Raw genomic sequence first — 15,122 nt, 5'->3', positions numbered from 1 at the left:
CGAAATTTTTGAATTTATCTATGCTTATTATACTCAATTATAATCCTTGCAGTCGTCTAATGAGATTCCTTCCTGAATCGTTTACCTGGGTTCAACATGGAGCGAACATTATCATAATCCACAAAGACGCAGAATAATAATAATCGAAATCATCCCACATTGAATTGGTTCTCCGGCGAGAGAACTGAGCGTAAATAAAGCACCGCACGCGTTAAACAACTTACTTCGCAATTCCAGAACCGGTTATGTAACTAATCCCGTATCCGGAAGTTAGTTGTATCGACCAACGAGAGAGAGAAAGACCAGTTTTCCCGATGCGAATCAAGCACCGGGTATCGTGTGTCGTCCAGGCAAGGAGGAAGTTTAGCGTTCCTCTCTGAAAGAGGAAAAAAAGGAGAAAAACACGTCCTGAAAGAACGCGACATTCCGGAGAAACACTTTCGATCGCACTTAAAATCGACCAAATGGAGGATTGTTGATGAGATGCAAACTCGATTTCAGATCGCTGATAAGCTCCAGTTAGTTGACTGACTCGTCAATCTGTTTTAAGTGTCTGTACGTAGCTAGTTTATCTACAAAAGTGAGAATAAAAATATATTTGCAAAATAATGGGACGTTTGAAAAATTTGTAAGCACTATTAATTGTCAAAAACAATCTCTAAGTGTCGACGTATTGTGATTAACTGAGAATTTAAATACTAATCAATCTGCTGAAGATGGTCTAAAGAAAGGACCGAAACGTTCATAATAATTAAAGGAGACTTTAAAAACAAATTTGATGCATTCTAATATCTGCCTGGCTTTTATTAGCCTTTTTCATATCTGATTTTGTAATAATAATATATTACAGCCTTTTCAATTATTATTAAAAGAATTTAAATTATAGATGAAGAACAAAATTTAATAAAATTCAGAGATAAAATTGAACAAAGTTTAATTTTTATTAATTTAAACTGGTTTCAAATTTCTTCAAAGAAAGAAAGATACTTTGAATAACACATCAGTTCATATCTGTAGATAAAAAAATTAATAATATGAACTGTCAGATTAAATCATTTTAGATAAGAATGTATCAAGTATATTAGAGAATGGAATTAATAATTAGAATTATTATGTTTGTGTTATGTGTGAAAACATTCAATATAATTAATATTATAATCTATGTTGTTTATGCATATGGTGTGTTATTACATTTACATATAGATCCATATATCGAGATAAGCATTGCTAGATGTATAGATTACATTGTTTATCTCCATAAATCATGAAAGATTGTTAGAAAAAGAATTATAATTTATAGCTCTTATAATTAGTTCTGTTTCTTTATTAATGAAGGCGACTTAAAATTATCTTAATGACACTTTCTCTCTTCGTTTCTTCTAAAAAGAAACAAGAAATCTATTTGAGTTGTATAAAGTGTATAATAAAACTTAGAGTACATACATTATAATTCACACCGTATAATATATTATCTACTAAAAATTTCCTTAAAAAAAGAGAATACAGCTTAAAGCTTAATTTAATTTCCTTTTAATTATTTTTAAAAATTGCGCACGTGTTTGTATGCGTTTGAGGTACACTTTTCTAAATTTCCTGCGTCTTTCGGAGTTAACATCATCTGACGGAATCTTATTAGCGACAGAATAACGCACTGATCGCTCACGTGATCACAATCCACCGCAACACGCTCTCGGCTTCCCTCCAGGTGACGGAGAGAAATTCAACTCTTCATTCGAGAGAGCGCAGCTTCCTTCATTTCGACTTATCCGCTATTGTATCTTAGATTAACGGTACCCGAAGAGTTGTGCGAGCGGCCACTTGAGAGAGACTCGCGCACACGCGACGGATATGAAGAGGATAATGAGAAGTGAACTCGAGAACACAGTCAAAGCAGACTCGGAAAGAATCACAAGTGCAGATCGATATACATATATGCGTCTCTTACATCCTCGACTACATAACTCTCAGAAAATTGTTTTCTTTCTAATTATCGCAACTTTAATATAATTATTTTAAATCTAATTACTTCTAGAAAATATCAAACATCGTTCAGGGTAGTAAAAATATTCATGGCCTAAAGTTATATCATTTCTCGAATTATTAAGCGGAAGAGATGTCGATCAGAAGGACGATTTATTTTTTACTACATAAAACTCTTTTCTCATCTTTTAATTTTACATCCTAAAATTATCAGATATGATATGATGAACCATTTCATTGGGACCATCGTAATTCAAAGACGTTTCCCGGTTTGGTTCCCGCAGACGCTTCCTCGTCGAACGAAGCGGTGCACCTACAGCAGCGCCTGCGGAGCCTCAGCACGGAACTGGTGACCCTGAGGAACCGGCTGCACGTAAGTCAACCGGCGAGCGCATCAGGGCCGGCGAACGGCTCGTCCGGACCCCTGTCGTCCAAGAGCCCGGAAAAGGGTGGCGCGCCCGCCTCTCCGGCACCAGCGGTACCCCCGAGGACCACCCTGCCGCCTGTATCCCACGGGATCGGTCATCCCGCGGGTCACACCCTGACGGCATCCGCGATTGTCCATCCGCACGTCAATCACGTCAGCGCGAACGCGCTCAACCATAACTCGACCGCAACCAATAATTTAATATCTGGTTAGTGCACGGATATCTCTATGTTCCACATACACACACTTGACTTCGTAACTGGATTTTATAGACTATAATCGCGGAATACCGTTACGCGACATCTCCGGTTATCTAACGTTACATAAGGGAAGTTCAGATATGATAACAGAGAGCCTCCGTTCGATTTGTCGTTCCTGTTAATTGGGACGTTAAAGAATAACATATTATTTATTTCAATACACATATCAATCATTAAACCTTAATTTGTGCACCTGGGTGACTAATGTCATCCACTCTGGAGTTTATTATTACGTTTCGTAAAGATGATTTCTCTCCGCTTTTTCTTTCTTTAGACAAAATGCAAACTTTTTGGATGCGCATGAATAATGTAATAACATGGCATGAGTGAGTTGATAAAGCTTATCTTCTAAATTTGTCGACGCGTTCAGATCTGGATCCTCTGAAGCGGCACAACGGGGTGCCCGACGACGGAATAGTGTCCTGTGTGACGGCTCTAGGATGCCTCCGTTCGCCACCGATCTCCAGCATCATCGCCGAGGTGAAGAACGCGAGGAGCAACCAGAGCCAGCACCGATGCCTCCCGAAGGCCACCGCTCCCTCGCCCGGCACTGCGAACACCACGGCCTTCGACGACCTCATTCATCTACCCGGACCTCTCACGGAGGATGCAGTACTCAAGTGCCTTCAAGCTCGCTTCTGCGCCAAACAGTACCACGTAAGAGAGATCAATGCTAAAGTAGACAAGTTGCCAAAGTACAGAAATTCCACGTTTTTAACGCGTATCAGACTCAGAAAAATTATAAGCGAGGATTTTTAATCGCACGATTAGCAAAATATGCTAAAATGAATCCTATCGCGTAAGCTGTACGTTGGGTCAGCCTTTTTTCGCTAAAGTATAACTATACGAAAGGTTAAAGACTTTTATTATGTATGCAAGACCGTGTGTCTACATAATTCTAGATTACATTTTTGCAGCATCTCATTCAGTGAATTAAACACGGCCGTTTAATGCTGATATACTACGTGAATATACGTACTATGAATCCCAATTGCAGAAGCCAACAGCTTCCTAGATCTCGCGATCTTAAGACTCTGAAGGTCCAAGAATTCCAGGGACCCAACGCGTTCACATACACATACAGACACATACATGCACGCGTTAAGTATCCACATGCACGCGAATGTAACGCGGCTCTGCCGAAGCGGAATGCAAAGAGGCGGTCTCGAATCATATTCATAAGTATACGGAGCGATATGCGAGTCGGTGTTGGTGTTGGTGGCCGCAATAACACAAACACACCGCGGCCGATATGCCGTCATTAAGAATTCACCCTGTCTCCTCCTGGCTGGTTCGTGCATGCCACCCTGCCGCAGGAAACCCACGCACAGGTGGCTCGCACGCACGCACGCATTCCGATGATGCGATCGGCTGAGCCGGCTTTACTTCTCATACATTTCCTATCGTGCGCCGTGTATATAATTGGACTAGGATTATTCCTAGACTAGGGTTAATCGTGCTTTATTTCTTCTTCGGCGACGAGAGTTTCAATTTATTCGCTTTCTAAGAACCTTCAATTTCGATTAATCCTTCTGCCAATGCATAATTTTTCACCTCTTCATCAATGTATGGGTACCAACTGCGTTTTTTCGACACGTTGCACTGTGACAATTTTTTCTAGCAGCTGAAATTTAAGTTTAATTAAAAAATATTATCGATGAAATAATATATTAATACATATACTTGTCGGTTTCTCTTTGGTAGATAAATTTTCGCGTTTACCACGATAAGTCGTTCATCATGATAGGGCAACTCCTCGCAGCAAGCTGTCGACTTTTTGTACGAGGAGTTCGGTTTCCTCGAGGCTGTTCCTCATTTAATCGATCTATTGAGAAACTCTTGATTTCTCCTGATCTAGGTTCCTCGGGGGAGCGAGAACCTTTTTCTTCGTCGATTACGGTCAATTGGTTACCTCGTTTCGACCACAAGAAACAAGCCGATCATATACTTATGCAAACTCATTACGCAATCCCTGTCAGACTTGAACTTCGATATTTTAATAGAATCTAAAAAAAAAATTGTTTCGAACAACCTTTCGTTCCAATTTCTGATTTTACTAATTACAAATTTCTCTAATTTCTTGTCAACGTAAATTGTAGAATAATTGTGCACGAGAGATTATACGATTATTCATGAAATATAATGATGAACCTGCAAATGTAAATCTTGAAAGGGGAATATTTCGACATTGCATTATTCAAATTGCAATTCGAGCATACATTATCTGAAAATTTTGCTAAGCTACGCCAGCTGATTTATGCCCCATTTCCGTGTATTAAGCGACCGTTTGCACTTGGAGAGTTAATGATCGAGATCACGATAGTTTGCTTCGCCGTTGATGACGCTCTCACTCATTATCGGCGTGCACGCACAGGTGCGTGATCTGTTTACAGCTCGCATACGCAGATTCCGATCGCCTTCTTTCCGCCACCCATTCTGCGAAAGTTCGACAGGAGACTGGTTCCATCCTCCCTTCTCCGTTTCCACTGATTTTCACACACTTGAGGCCGCTTTTATGCTCCTTTTTATTCGTTCGTCTTATTTTCTTTAATTCCAGGAACATTAAATATAAATTAAACTACAGAGAAAAATAAAAAATTAATTAATCTCCAGTAATGATTCAAGAAACGTTCGCAACTTTATAATGTTATATAAAGATTATAATCCATTATAATTAGAAATTATATTTTCAAATAAATTATAAATTATTATTAATTTATTATTAATAAAAATTATGAATATATTATAAATATAAATTAATACTAATAAATGCAAACTGATTTGACATTTTAAACAAAAATTTTTCAAGAGACAAACTCTTGCTGATTTGAAGTTAAATATGTATTATATATAAAAACACACATTTAAAAGTGAATATTAAAAGAGAATGATATTTTATTCGAGAAAAAATATCGTTCTAGACAAATGTGGGTCCAATATTGGTTTGCGTGAATCCGTATACGGACGTGGGGAATCCGTTAACTTTAACGAGCACCAGGACAGTACCATTAGCACCTCAGCTGAACAAGGTTGTCCAGGAAGCCGTGAGACAGCAATCGGAGACCGGATATCCGCAGGCGATTATCCTTTCCGGTAAGTCTCCAAACGGATTCGTTCTCTTTTCCTCCCTTCTTTTTTCGCCCTTTCGCCCGAAGAATAAGATCTCTGGAATTTCCTCCTACAGGAACAAGCGGTTCCGGAAAAACGTACGCTTCAATGCTGTTACTTAGGCAACTCTTCGACGTCGCCGGCGGCGGACCGGAAACGGACGCTTTCAAACATCTAGCGGCAGCCTTCACCGTCCTCAGATCCTTGGGCTCAGCGAAAACCGCCACAAACTCGGAGAGCTCGAGGATAGTAAGTGCTTCGCTTCAAAATGCATAAGATAGAAGAAGATAGCAGGAAATGGAAGGAAGAAGGAAAAGCATAGCTTGTGAAAAGAGAGATTATGTAAAATCGGTAACAATATATATTACAATTAGAAATAAACAATATGTCAAAGACAATATATCAAAATTAGAAATAATAACGAGCAATAGTACACGATACTACATGAAGAACATATTATATAATAATTGTATAATAATAATAATAATAATATCGCAATTTTCTATTAATTAATACAAGAATTATTTTTTTACTGTATATTCAGGGTCACTTCATCGAGGTTCAGGTAACGGACGGTGCCTTGTACAGGACAAAAATTCATTGTTATTTCTTAGACCAAACGAGAGTGATCAGACCATTGTCAGACGAGAAAAATTATCATATATTTTATCAGATGTTGGCCGGATTGTCTCACGATGAGCGAGGTAATAGCATAATTAATTATGTGTAATAAATGTGTAGTGCTCCAATAATAAGATAATTTATATACTACTCTAATATAATCATACTCTAATATATAATATACATATATATAGCACACGATAATAATCAAGAATTTATTACAACATAAAATAATTACTTTGACAATTTTTATAGTTAAATTAAATCTGGAGGGATATAATCTCAAAAATTTGAGATACCTCCAACACGGCGACACGCGACAGGACGAAGCTGAAGATGCCACCCGATTTCAAGCGTGGAAAGCCTGCTTAGGTAAATGTCACGAGAGAAATCGCGCAAACTTCAATTTCGATAAAATTCAATAAAATAGCAAATCTTTTTTCCGATGCAATAAATCGCGATAATTTGTTTATTTTTATTTAACTCAATCGTCAAATTAATTTTTATTAAAACTGATTCAATGACTGTTCAAGCATTTTGGGCATTCCATTTGATAATTTATTTATTATGCTGGAAAAATACCTCGAATTAATTTTTATTAAAATTAATTGAATAAAACTGACTTAATGATTTTTCATCCTTTGTCCAGGCGTTTTGGGTATTCCGTTTTTGGACGTCGTAAGAGTATTAGCAGCGGTGCTCATACTCGGGAACGTCGGTTTCACAGACGGTCCTGGGGTGGAGGTAGGCGTGATTGGCGAGAACGAGTTGTCCTCTGTGGCAGCACTCCTGGGAGTTCCTCCGCCAGCTTTGTTGCGAGGACTCACCTCGAGGACTCACAACGCGCGCGGTCAGCTCGTTAAATCCGTCTGTGACGCTAACATGGTACCGTTATAGAACCTTGCAGATGAGATGTGACAGTGACGGGCAACTTCTCATCTTATTACGAGTTAGGATCAAATGATCCTCTTTTGATCCTTTAGAAACATCGCAAATTTTACGTTCTCGAGAGATGCTGTATACTTGAGTTTTGTTCATTGAACTTTAGTTTCTTCCTTTTTTTAGATTCACGAGTGAATATTTATAATTTTATATTTATATTTATAACTTATTTTCTTAATATAATTTTTTATTATTATATGTTGTTATATTTATATTATTAATATAATTTTTCCACGTAGACTGTCGATTTTTTTTACATTAAATTCTCCGACGACTAGATCTCTTTTGAAATCATTCAATTATCGCGTTTCAATTTTAAAAAAATAGATCACTAAATTCGTCTAATTTTTGCATGTTAATTTTCTTATAAATTATTTTATAATCTTTCCAGTCCTAAAACAAAATCGAGACTCTGCAGATTCTTCTATAATATTTTTACAATTTTATTTCAGAATATTTAATTTCTCTAATTTAATACTTCATTTGTGAAATGTTTGGAGATGAATTTTCAATTTCTATTTTCAGTATTATTTAACGAAAGAGAGATATGGTTACACAAAACGTATAACTGAAGTTACAAATTTTCTCCGAGCAAATTGACTTTGAATTGCAAATTACAAAAGGGCTAAGCGGGTCGTTAAAAAGTTGCCTGGCACTGCGATCGAGTATACTATCATGTAATACGAGAAACATGCTGAACACATACGATATTTGTTTACACAGTCTAACATGACCAGGGATTCGTTAGCAAAAGCGCTTTATTGCCGCACCGTAGCCACAATAGTGCGACGAGCTAACAGCTTGAAGAGACTCGGCTCGACCCTGGGCACCCTCTCATCCGATTCCAACGAATCCGTTCATAATCAAGCTGAGGTCACCAGCCAACATGCCTCTACAGTCGGCAGTTCGGCAGGTCTTTATTAACAATTGTTACAACATATCATCTCGATTGTAAATCGATACATCGATTAACTTGATAATCTCGGAATGTTGTTAACAAATAAAATTAATATAATTGACAATTAAATAATTGATTTAAAAAAACAGTATCGATTTTCCTATTAAAAGACTTCTTAAGGAAGGTGCAATTTTTCTTCGAAGAATTATGGCATAAATTTCCTACTTTTTAATGCGACGAATAAGGTAAAGGTTGAAAATTCTTCAGGGGGCACAGGATCCAGAAGCATGGCCGCCCTGAATAACGCCGTGCGACACGCCACGGACGGTTTCATCGGCATCCTGGACATGTTCGGCTTCGAGGATCCTAATCCGAGCCAGCTGGAGCATCTCTGCATCAATCTCTGCGCGGAGACGATGCAGCACTTCTACAACACACACATATTTAAAAGCTCCATCGAGAGCTGTCGCGACGAAGGCATCCGGTGCGACGTCGAAGTTGACTATGTTGACAATGTGCCATGTATTGATCTCATTTCTTCCTTGGTAAGTCCTTCCCTCTGTATCGAATACGAAAATCGTATAATATTATCTCCATTCTCAGTAAAATAATTAGTCTCTTGAAAACAATTGTTTTTTCTTTAATCTTTCTGTCAATTTTACACATTTTCATCAACGTATGGGTACTCGGGTACCAACTGCATGTTTTTGACACATTGCAATAATAATTTCTTTATAGTAACTGCTGAGTATTGAATATTCTTTCCCATCATATTTCCGAATCAAAGACCTTTTGTATTTTAACATTTAAAGTTGCTTTGAGTACTCGTTCATAGACAGAAGGGTTGTTGTATTTTTTTCGATATTTTACTTACATACATATAAAAAAAAGTTTAATTAATATAATAAAGATTTTAAATTTTCCAAACACTGAGATTTTAAATGTATTGTAGTATCTTGATATTGGAATAAGATCTTGATTAATTTTGCCCCTAAATTCTTCTACGATTCATTAAGGATGCAATTTTTAGGGATTAAAAGGCTCGTTTAATTTTGATTTACAGCGAACCGGGTTGCTAAGCATGTTGGATGTAGAAGGCTCTATACACGGGACCGCAGAAAGTTACGTCGCTAAAGTAAAGGTGCAGCACAAGCAGAATCCACGGCTATTCGAACCAAGGACCGTCGATTGCAGGTCCTTTGGTATTCAGCACTTTGCAGGGAGAGTCACTTACGACGCTTCGGACTTTCTCGGTACGTAAGATCTCTCTCATTACATCTCTCATTTCGATGTGAATTCAAGGAAATATCACAAACTCTGTGATATTAATTAATAATTGAAATATAAAATTAATAACAGCATAATAATAAAATAATATTATATATAAAGTAGATCAAATAAATATGAAGTCTCTTGCAAAATCAATAAATTCAAAAATTTTATCTTTAAAAGACACAAATAAGGATGTCGTCCCCGATGACCTGGTGGCGGTTTTTTACAAGAGCACTTGCAGCTTCGGTTTTGCCACGCATTTATTTGGCAGCGAACTGAAAGCATTATACGCGAACGACCCTGTTCCGAGGGGCGTCAGTTTCCGTATATCGCCAACTTCTCACACCGATCTGTAAGTAATCATCGACGAATTTATTTTATTTTATTTATTATTAATTAATATTTTCCTCTGCAAAAATTGTCGATGTATTTAATTGAAATACATTTATTAACAATTAATTTGTATTATTTTTATAATTAATTATAATTACAAATTATAATAATAATAATAATTATAATTAAAATATTATAATTATAATTATAATTAATTATAATTTATTCTGTGCACAATGAGTTATGACGTTGCAATAATTATTTAAATATCTACATTTCTATTTAACTTGCTTCGGCAATGAGTTAGCCTTTAAGTGAAAAATTAAGAAACGAAGCGGACGAGAAGAAAAGCGAGTAAAAGCTGTTCTTCGCAGTTTAAACGGAGACGAGCCAATATCGACGTTGACGCAGGACTTCCATACGAGATTAGATAATCTCCTGAGAACCCTGGTTCATGCTAGACCGCACTTCGTCAGATGCATTCGAAGCAATAGTACCGAGACGCCGATGCACCTCGACAGGGGAGTCACGATGCGTCAGATACGCTCGTTACAGGTCCTGGAAACGGTGAACCTCATGGCAGGAGGTAAGACGTCAAAATGTAATTTTGCCTTAATTATCCAAAAATCCAAATTTTTACCAAAAACATGCGTGTTCTATTAAACGTATTTGTTAAATTATTTCAACTTATTAAAAAAAAAAATTCTGTATATCACAGTTATAAAGATACCCATGCAAAATAGCGTCATTTAATTGCGAGAATCTTGGAGATATATAAAATTATAAAATTAATTATAAAATATTTACTGTATATATTACTCTTTCTTGCGCGCAGGATATCCTCACAGAATGCGATTTAAAGCCTTCAATGCGAGATATAGGCTGATCGCACCCTTCAAGCAACTGCGTCGCGCCGAGGAGCAAGCTGTCGAGGACACGAAATTGATTTTGCAAAACGCGCAGCAGCTGAAGAGTAAATTCGGCGCCAGCACTAGCTGGGCCCTCGGCAAGAGGCACATTTTTCTCAGCGAGGGTATCAGGCAGCAGCTCGAGAACCTGCGGGCGGAGACGCGGAAGAGAGCTGCAACAGTAATACAGGTAGACATATTTCTCTTTTAATAAAAATAATCTCTCTTCTCTCTTCTTCTCTCAATTTTTTTTTTTTTTTTTTTTTTTATACAAATATAAATCGTTCTTATTTTAGATGAGAGAATCATTTTATTTTATTTGAGAATATATGAAATCAGTGAGACATTTTCGTGTTCGAGAAAAGAAGGAAAGATATAAGGGGCCAAGAATTTCCAGTTTGTTTCGATGTTATTTTCAGTCTACGTGGAGGGGATGGCGGGTACGAAAAAGATGGCCTTTAAGGAGGACAACTCTAGGCGTAACATCCGGAATCGGTCAGAAAAAGCCTCAACAACCACCGACCGGAACCAATACCGGAAACGTTCAGAGGAACGTCACTGCTGGCGCAGGAACCGGAACTGGCACTCGTCCAAGACCTCAACCAATCGCTGGCACACCTCCACCCGATCCTTCGGAGAAGTGCGCCGATCAGAAGATGATCCAGCAGACTTGTACATTTTTCGGGCTAGATCTGGTGAGCTTCTGGATATACCTTTCTCATATAAATCAAGAAGTACATCAGAACGGTAAAAATAATATATAAGAAAAGTAATCGATATAAATTGAGTTTTTATAAAACGAAACACACACAGATCCTCACATTTATTCTTTTTCTTTGAATTTTTATATTTTTAAATTTTTCTTTGAATTTTCATATTTTTCATATTTTTATATTTTTCTAAAAATTTGATAAAAAGTACCAAAAGGTTATAATGTTTTTTACATAGTATTTTAGGTAGCGAATTTTATCGCAAAATGCTGCAAAGAAAATCTTGTTAATTTAATATAATCCCTTTTGTCTTTATACAGGAGCGGCCTCCACCTGTCCCGCCTAGCAGATCCTACACTGTAACCGGAAACACAAAACTTGGTTATCCGCAAACCAGGATTATGAAAATGCCCTTCCCAGGTAAGAAATATCATTTATAATAATACGTTTCAAATATATAATAATGTTAAATATTAAACAAAACCAACAATGCGCTTTAGATATTCGAATTGAATGAAAAGAAAGGAAAAGTTTATAAAAATTCACTTCGTTTCTTTTAAATTTGTGTTTAAATACATTATTATTGATACTAAAAATTATTTTCTCAGACCTAAAATATTTAATGGGTCCTAAATGTTTAATTCTCCTAATTAAATGTTTCACAATTTTTATTTTTTTTATATCATAAATTATATAATTAAGTATTAAAAATTAACTTTAATGGTATTAAATATAATTGTTATTAATTATTCATTAAATATAATTATTTAATTATTTAATACACACATTTTAGAAAAGGGTGAAAGCGAGGTGGTCCTGTTGAAGGGAGAGACAGTTTTAGTCGTAGGTGCGTCGCCTAGACGAGGCCATCTTCTTGTAGAACACAATAACGCTACGTTACATGTGCCGTATCAGTTTATGGAACTAAAACCTTGCAATATTAATGTTTAACGACGTTCATAAGAGACTATATTTATTCAGCATCACTTTAATAAGAAGAGACTGCAAAACAAAATATTGCTTTCTCCAATACAATTTTAAGAAACTTACATTTCGCTAAATTCCCTCATTAAAAAAAACCTTGTACAAAGTTGTATCACAAACGTGAAACAAGAAATAGAAATTTAAATGATAATATTTTATATATCTCTAATATATAGGTAAAGAGATATTTTTATATTATATTTCTATTTTATATATTATTTCTCTCCAAAAATTTATTAACCCTCTATGGATTCAGCTCATTGAATTTTAATCAACATATATACATTTACATTGCAAAATGATTAAACAATTACGTGTACATAATATCAATTATAAATAAATAAAAAATTAACAACAAAAAACTATATATAATAAAAATATAGTTTATTTACGTTTTTGTAAGCGAGGGAGAGGGTAATTCTCCTTTTCTGGAGGAGAAATAAGTTTGACCATCGAGGGTTGATAAAATAACAAAGTTGCCGAGCTCTTTGTCGAGCATCTTATGGGAACAACGTTGTACTCTTTTCGTCCCTCGGTCACCTCGATCATCTCTGTCGTCTCCCGTCTGCCAATTAATTGCCATAAGATCGTCTCGGCGAGCTCGCCGGCAAAAGTTAGGTCGGGGGTGATTAGTATTAAGAGAGTAACGCCGGCGGCGTCACTCGCGGTGGAGTCAGCTCTAAAGGACAGTGAACTTCGTCCTCTAATTAATTACACCTTCCGTTAAACGAGCTTAACGGAAGTCACCGCGGCCGTGCTTATCGCTCATTTCAGACACGGCATACTGACTTACCTTAAGCTACGTTCGTCTTCCATGTAGATAAGAGATTCTCGTAAAAACGTCTGCCGGGGCCCGCCTGATAAGAAGAGTGTGGGGGATCAAAAAATGCGCAATGAAGGGGTTGAAGTCTCTCGAGCGAGATGGTAAAAATAGAATAAACGTGCGATGGAATCAATAAATGATAAATTGACACTTTTGATAAATCGTTATATTTTTTTTATTGCAAATTGATAGCAAAGCTCATTCTTTTACATTAAATAGCTCTGATGCCTTGAAAAATATGATAAGTTATTTATAATATATGTATTAAAATTAAATGTACTTAATAATTTCCTCTGCATTTTGTTAAAATTAATTTTGTTTAAAATATTATGTAAAAAATGTATAACTCAAGCGCTCGCATTACTCTTATCAGGTTGCTTAACAGACTTATATGTATATTTTAGACTTATATTTTTTTGAGAGTAACACATGAAAAGTAGGTTATAGATTACAATGTAATTTACATATAATAGAGAATATGCACGCGACGGTACATATATATATATATATATATAGAACAGATTAGATTCTATACTATATAATACTACTTACCAACAGTATTCGCTTGTCTATTCTGAATTCTCAGTGCCAATTAGAGAACACTGCCACAATAATATATCTGTACTATAAGACTTATGCTAGTTTATGAATTAATTTTACACTGGTACTGTCGTCGAAAGAGATCCGTCTTTTGTAGATACACAATAAATTTATTTGCTCCGAAAGTTCGTCGATTCCAATTTAAAAAAATTCACAGGAATCGCAAGAATAAATTAGAAACTCACTTTGAATATCTTAATCCTAGGTCTTTCGAGAGAAAAGTGCGAAAACTGTATATAAATAAAGTCTTAAATCTTGTGTCGAATATTAAAGAGCGATTTATATATACATATATAATGCATATGTATACATATATATATATATTATATATGAATAATTGTATGCAAAGATTATATATATAAAGACCAAGATAATGGTACCTTTGAAAAAAAGGGCAATTATAGTAGTTGTTATTTTTTTTCCCAATTTTACCGTAACATTATCTTCCCGATCCAATTGAAATGGAAACATTTCCATTTCAATATTTTTTATTTTTCCCATCTCTGTTTTTGACATGCATACAATATGATTGCATTCAATCTATGGTAGGATAAAATTGTTTTAACTAGCCGATTTTTCGGCACAAAACATACAGTAAGAATATCGCGCGTTCAATAAATATTTATTTTAGATTTTCAGAAAAGTAAAACTTCTACCGAAAGAGAGATTTCTCCATTTGTTAACTTTTCAAAAATTGTTTTCCAAATATAACAGTAAAGAAAAATATATACATATATATTTCTGAAGAAAATGTATACATTTCCAAGTTTGTGCAAACATCTATTAAGGAAAATTGTGTTTCTCGTAGCGTAAAACAGTCGAATACCTAGAAAAGTAGGAATCCAAGAAACCGGAAATACCGGGATCTTGCGTGTGTTTCGAGCTTACCTGCATGGTTGGAATGCACTGGCTTTGATGCGCAACGCTAAACACATACCACGGAATTCATCTCACGAACCGAGAGAGCTTTATAGTGGGAAGACGAAGCGAGATAGAGAGGAGAGGAAGAGCGTTGCGTTTCCCTTCCGCAAGCAGCGTTCTTACGTAAACAGATCTTTAAGCTGCTCTCGGCGGAGGCGCCGGCGTCGACGTTGACATGCACTACGCATTTACAGAAACTGGTAAAATCTCAGCTCGCGCGAAAATCCCCGTGCGCTAATATTCGCAATAACATTCATTAGGGTTCTGAAAAAAGAAGACGAAAAGAAGAAAAAACTAGTATAACAAAAATATATAAAATTATTTAAATTAAATAT

The 15,122-nt window shown here is 36.0% G+C and overlaps 1 protein-coding gene across 2 annotated transcripts in view; it reads left to right on the top strand.

Annotated features, from left to right (window-relative positions):
• The window catches only part of Dachs (unconventional myosin-IXb-like dachs), a 54,697-nt gene extending 40,533 nt beyond the window's left edge, over nucleotides 1-14,164 (top strand). For both annotated transcript variants that reach the window (XM_083054235.1, XM_083054236.1), the window contains 16 exons: nucleotides 2,265-2,615; nucleotides 3,038-3,324; nucleotides 5,589-5,760; nucleotides 5,852-6,024; nucleotides 6,320-6,479; nucleotides 6,652-6,768; nucleotides 7,046-7,281; nucleotides 8,062-8,251; nucleotides 8,504-8,781; nucleotides 9,300-9,489; nucleotides 9,689-9,860; nucleotides 10,216-10,427; nucleotides 10,677-10,939; nucleotides 11,169-11,444; nucleotides 11,780-11,879; nucleotides 12,253-14,164. In XM_083054235.1, coding sequence (XP_082910361.1) covers nucleotides 2,265-2,615; nucleotides 3,038-3,324; nucleotides 5,589-5,760; nucleotides 5,852-6,024; nucleotides 6,320-6,479; nucleotides 6,652-6,768; nucleotides 7,046-7,281; nucleotides 8,062-8,251; nucleotides 8,504-8,781; nucleotides 9,300-9,489; nucleotides 9,689-9,860; nucleotides 10,216-10,427; nucleotides 10,677-10,939; nucleotides 11,169-11,444; nucleotides 11,780-11,879; nucleotides 12,253-12,410 — 3,335 coding nt within the window. In that variant the 3' untranslated portion in view covers nucleotides 12,411-14,164. The remainder of the gene's footprint in view (nucleotides 1-2,264; nucleotides 2,616-3,037; nucleotides 3,325-5,588; nucleotides 5,761-5,851; nucleotides 6,025-6,319; nucleotides 6,480-6,651; nucleotides 6,769-7,045; nucleotides 7,282-8,061; nucleotides 8,252-8,503; nucleotides 8,782-9,299; nucleotides 9,490-9,688; nucleotides 9,861-10,215; nucleotides 10,428-10,676; nucleotides 10,940-11,168; nucleotides 11,445-11,779; nucleotides 11,880-12,252) is intronic.
• Nucleotides 14,165-15,122: the final 958 nt, after the last annotated feature.

The sequence above is a fragment of the Prenolepis imparis genome, unplaced genomic scaffold (assembly GCF_030444845.1).
Source record: "Prenolepis imparis isolate NDT839.2.m4 unplaced genomic scaffold, iyPreImpa1.0 SCAF_14, whole genome shotgun sequence".
Lineage (NCBI taxonomy): Eukaryota > Metazoa > Arthropoda > Insecta > Hymenoptera > Formicidae > Prenolepis > Prenolepis imparis.
The sequence above is the reverse complement of the archived record's forward strand: the minus strand, read 5'-3'. Positions and strand labels throughout refer to the sequence as shown.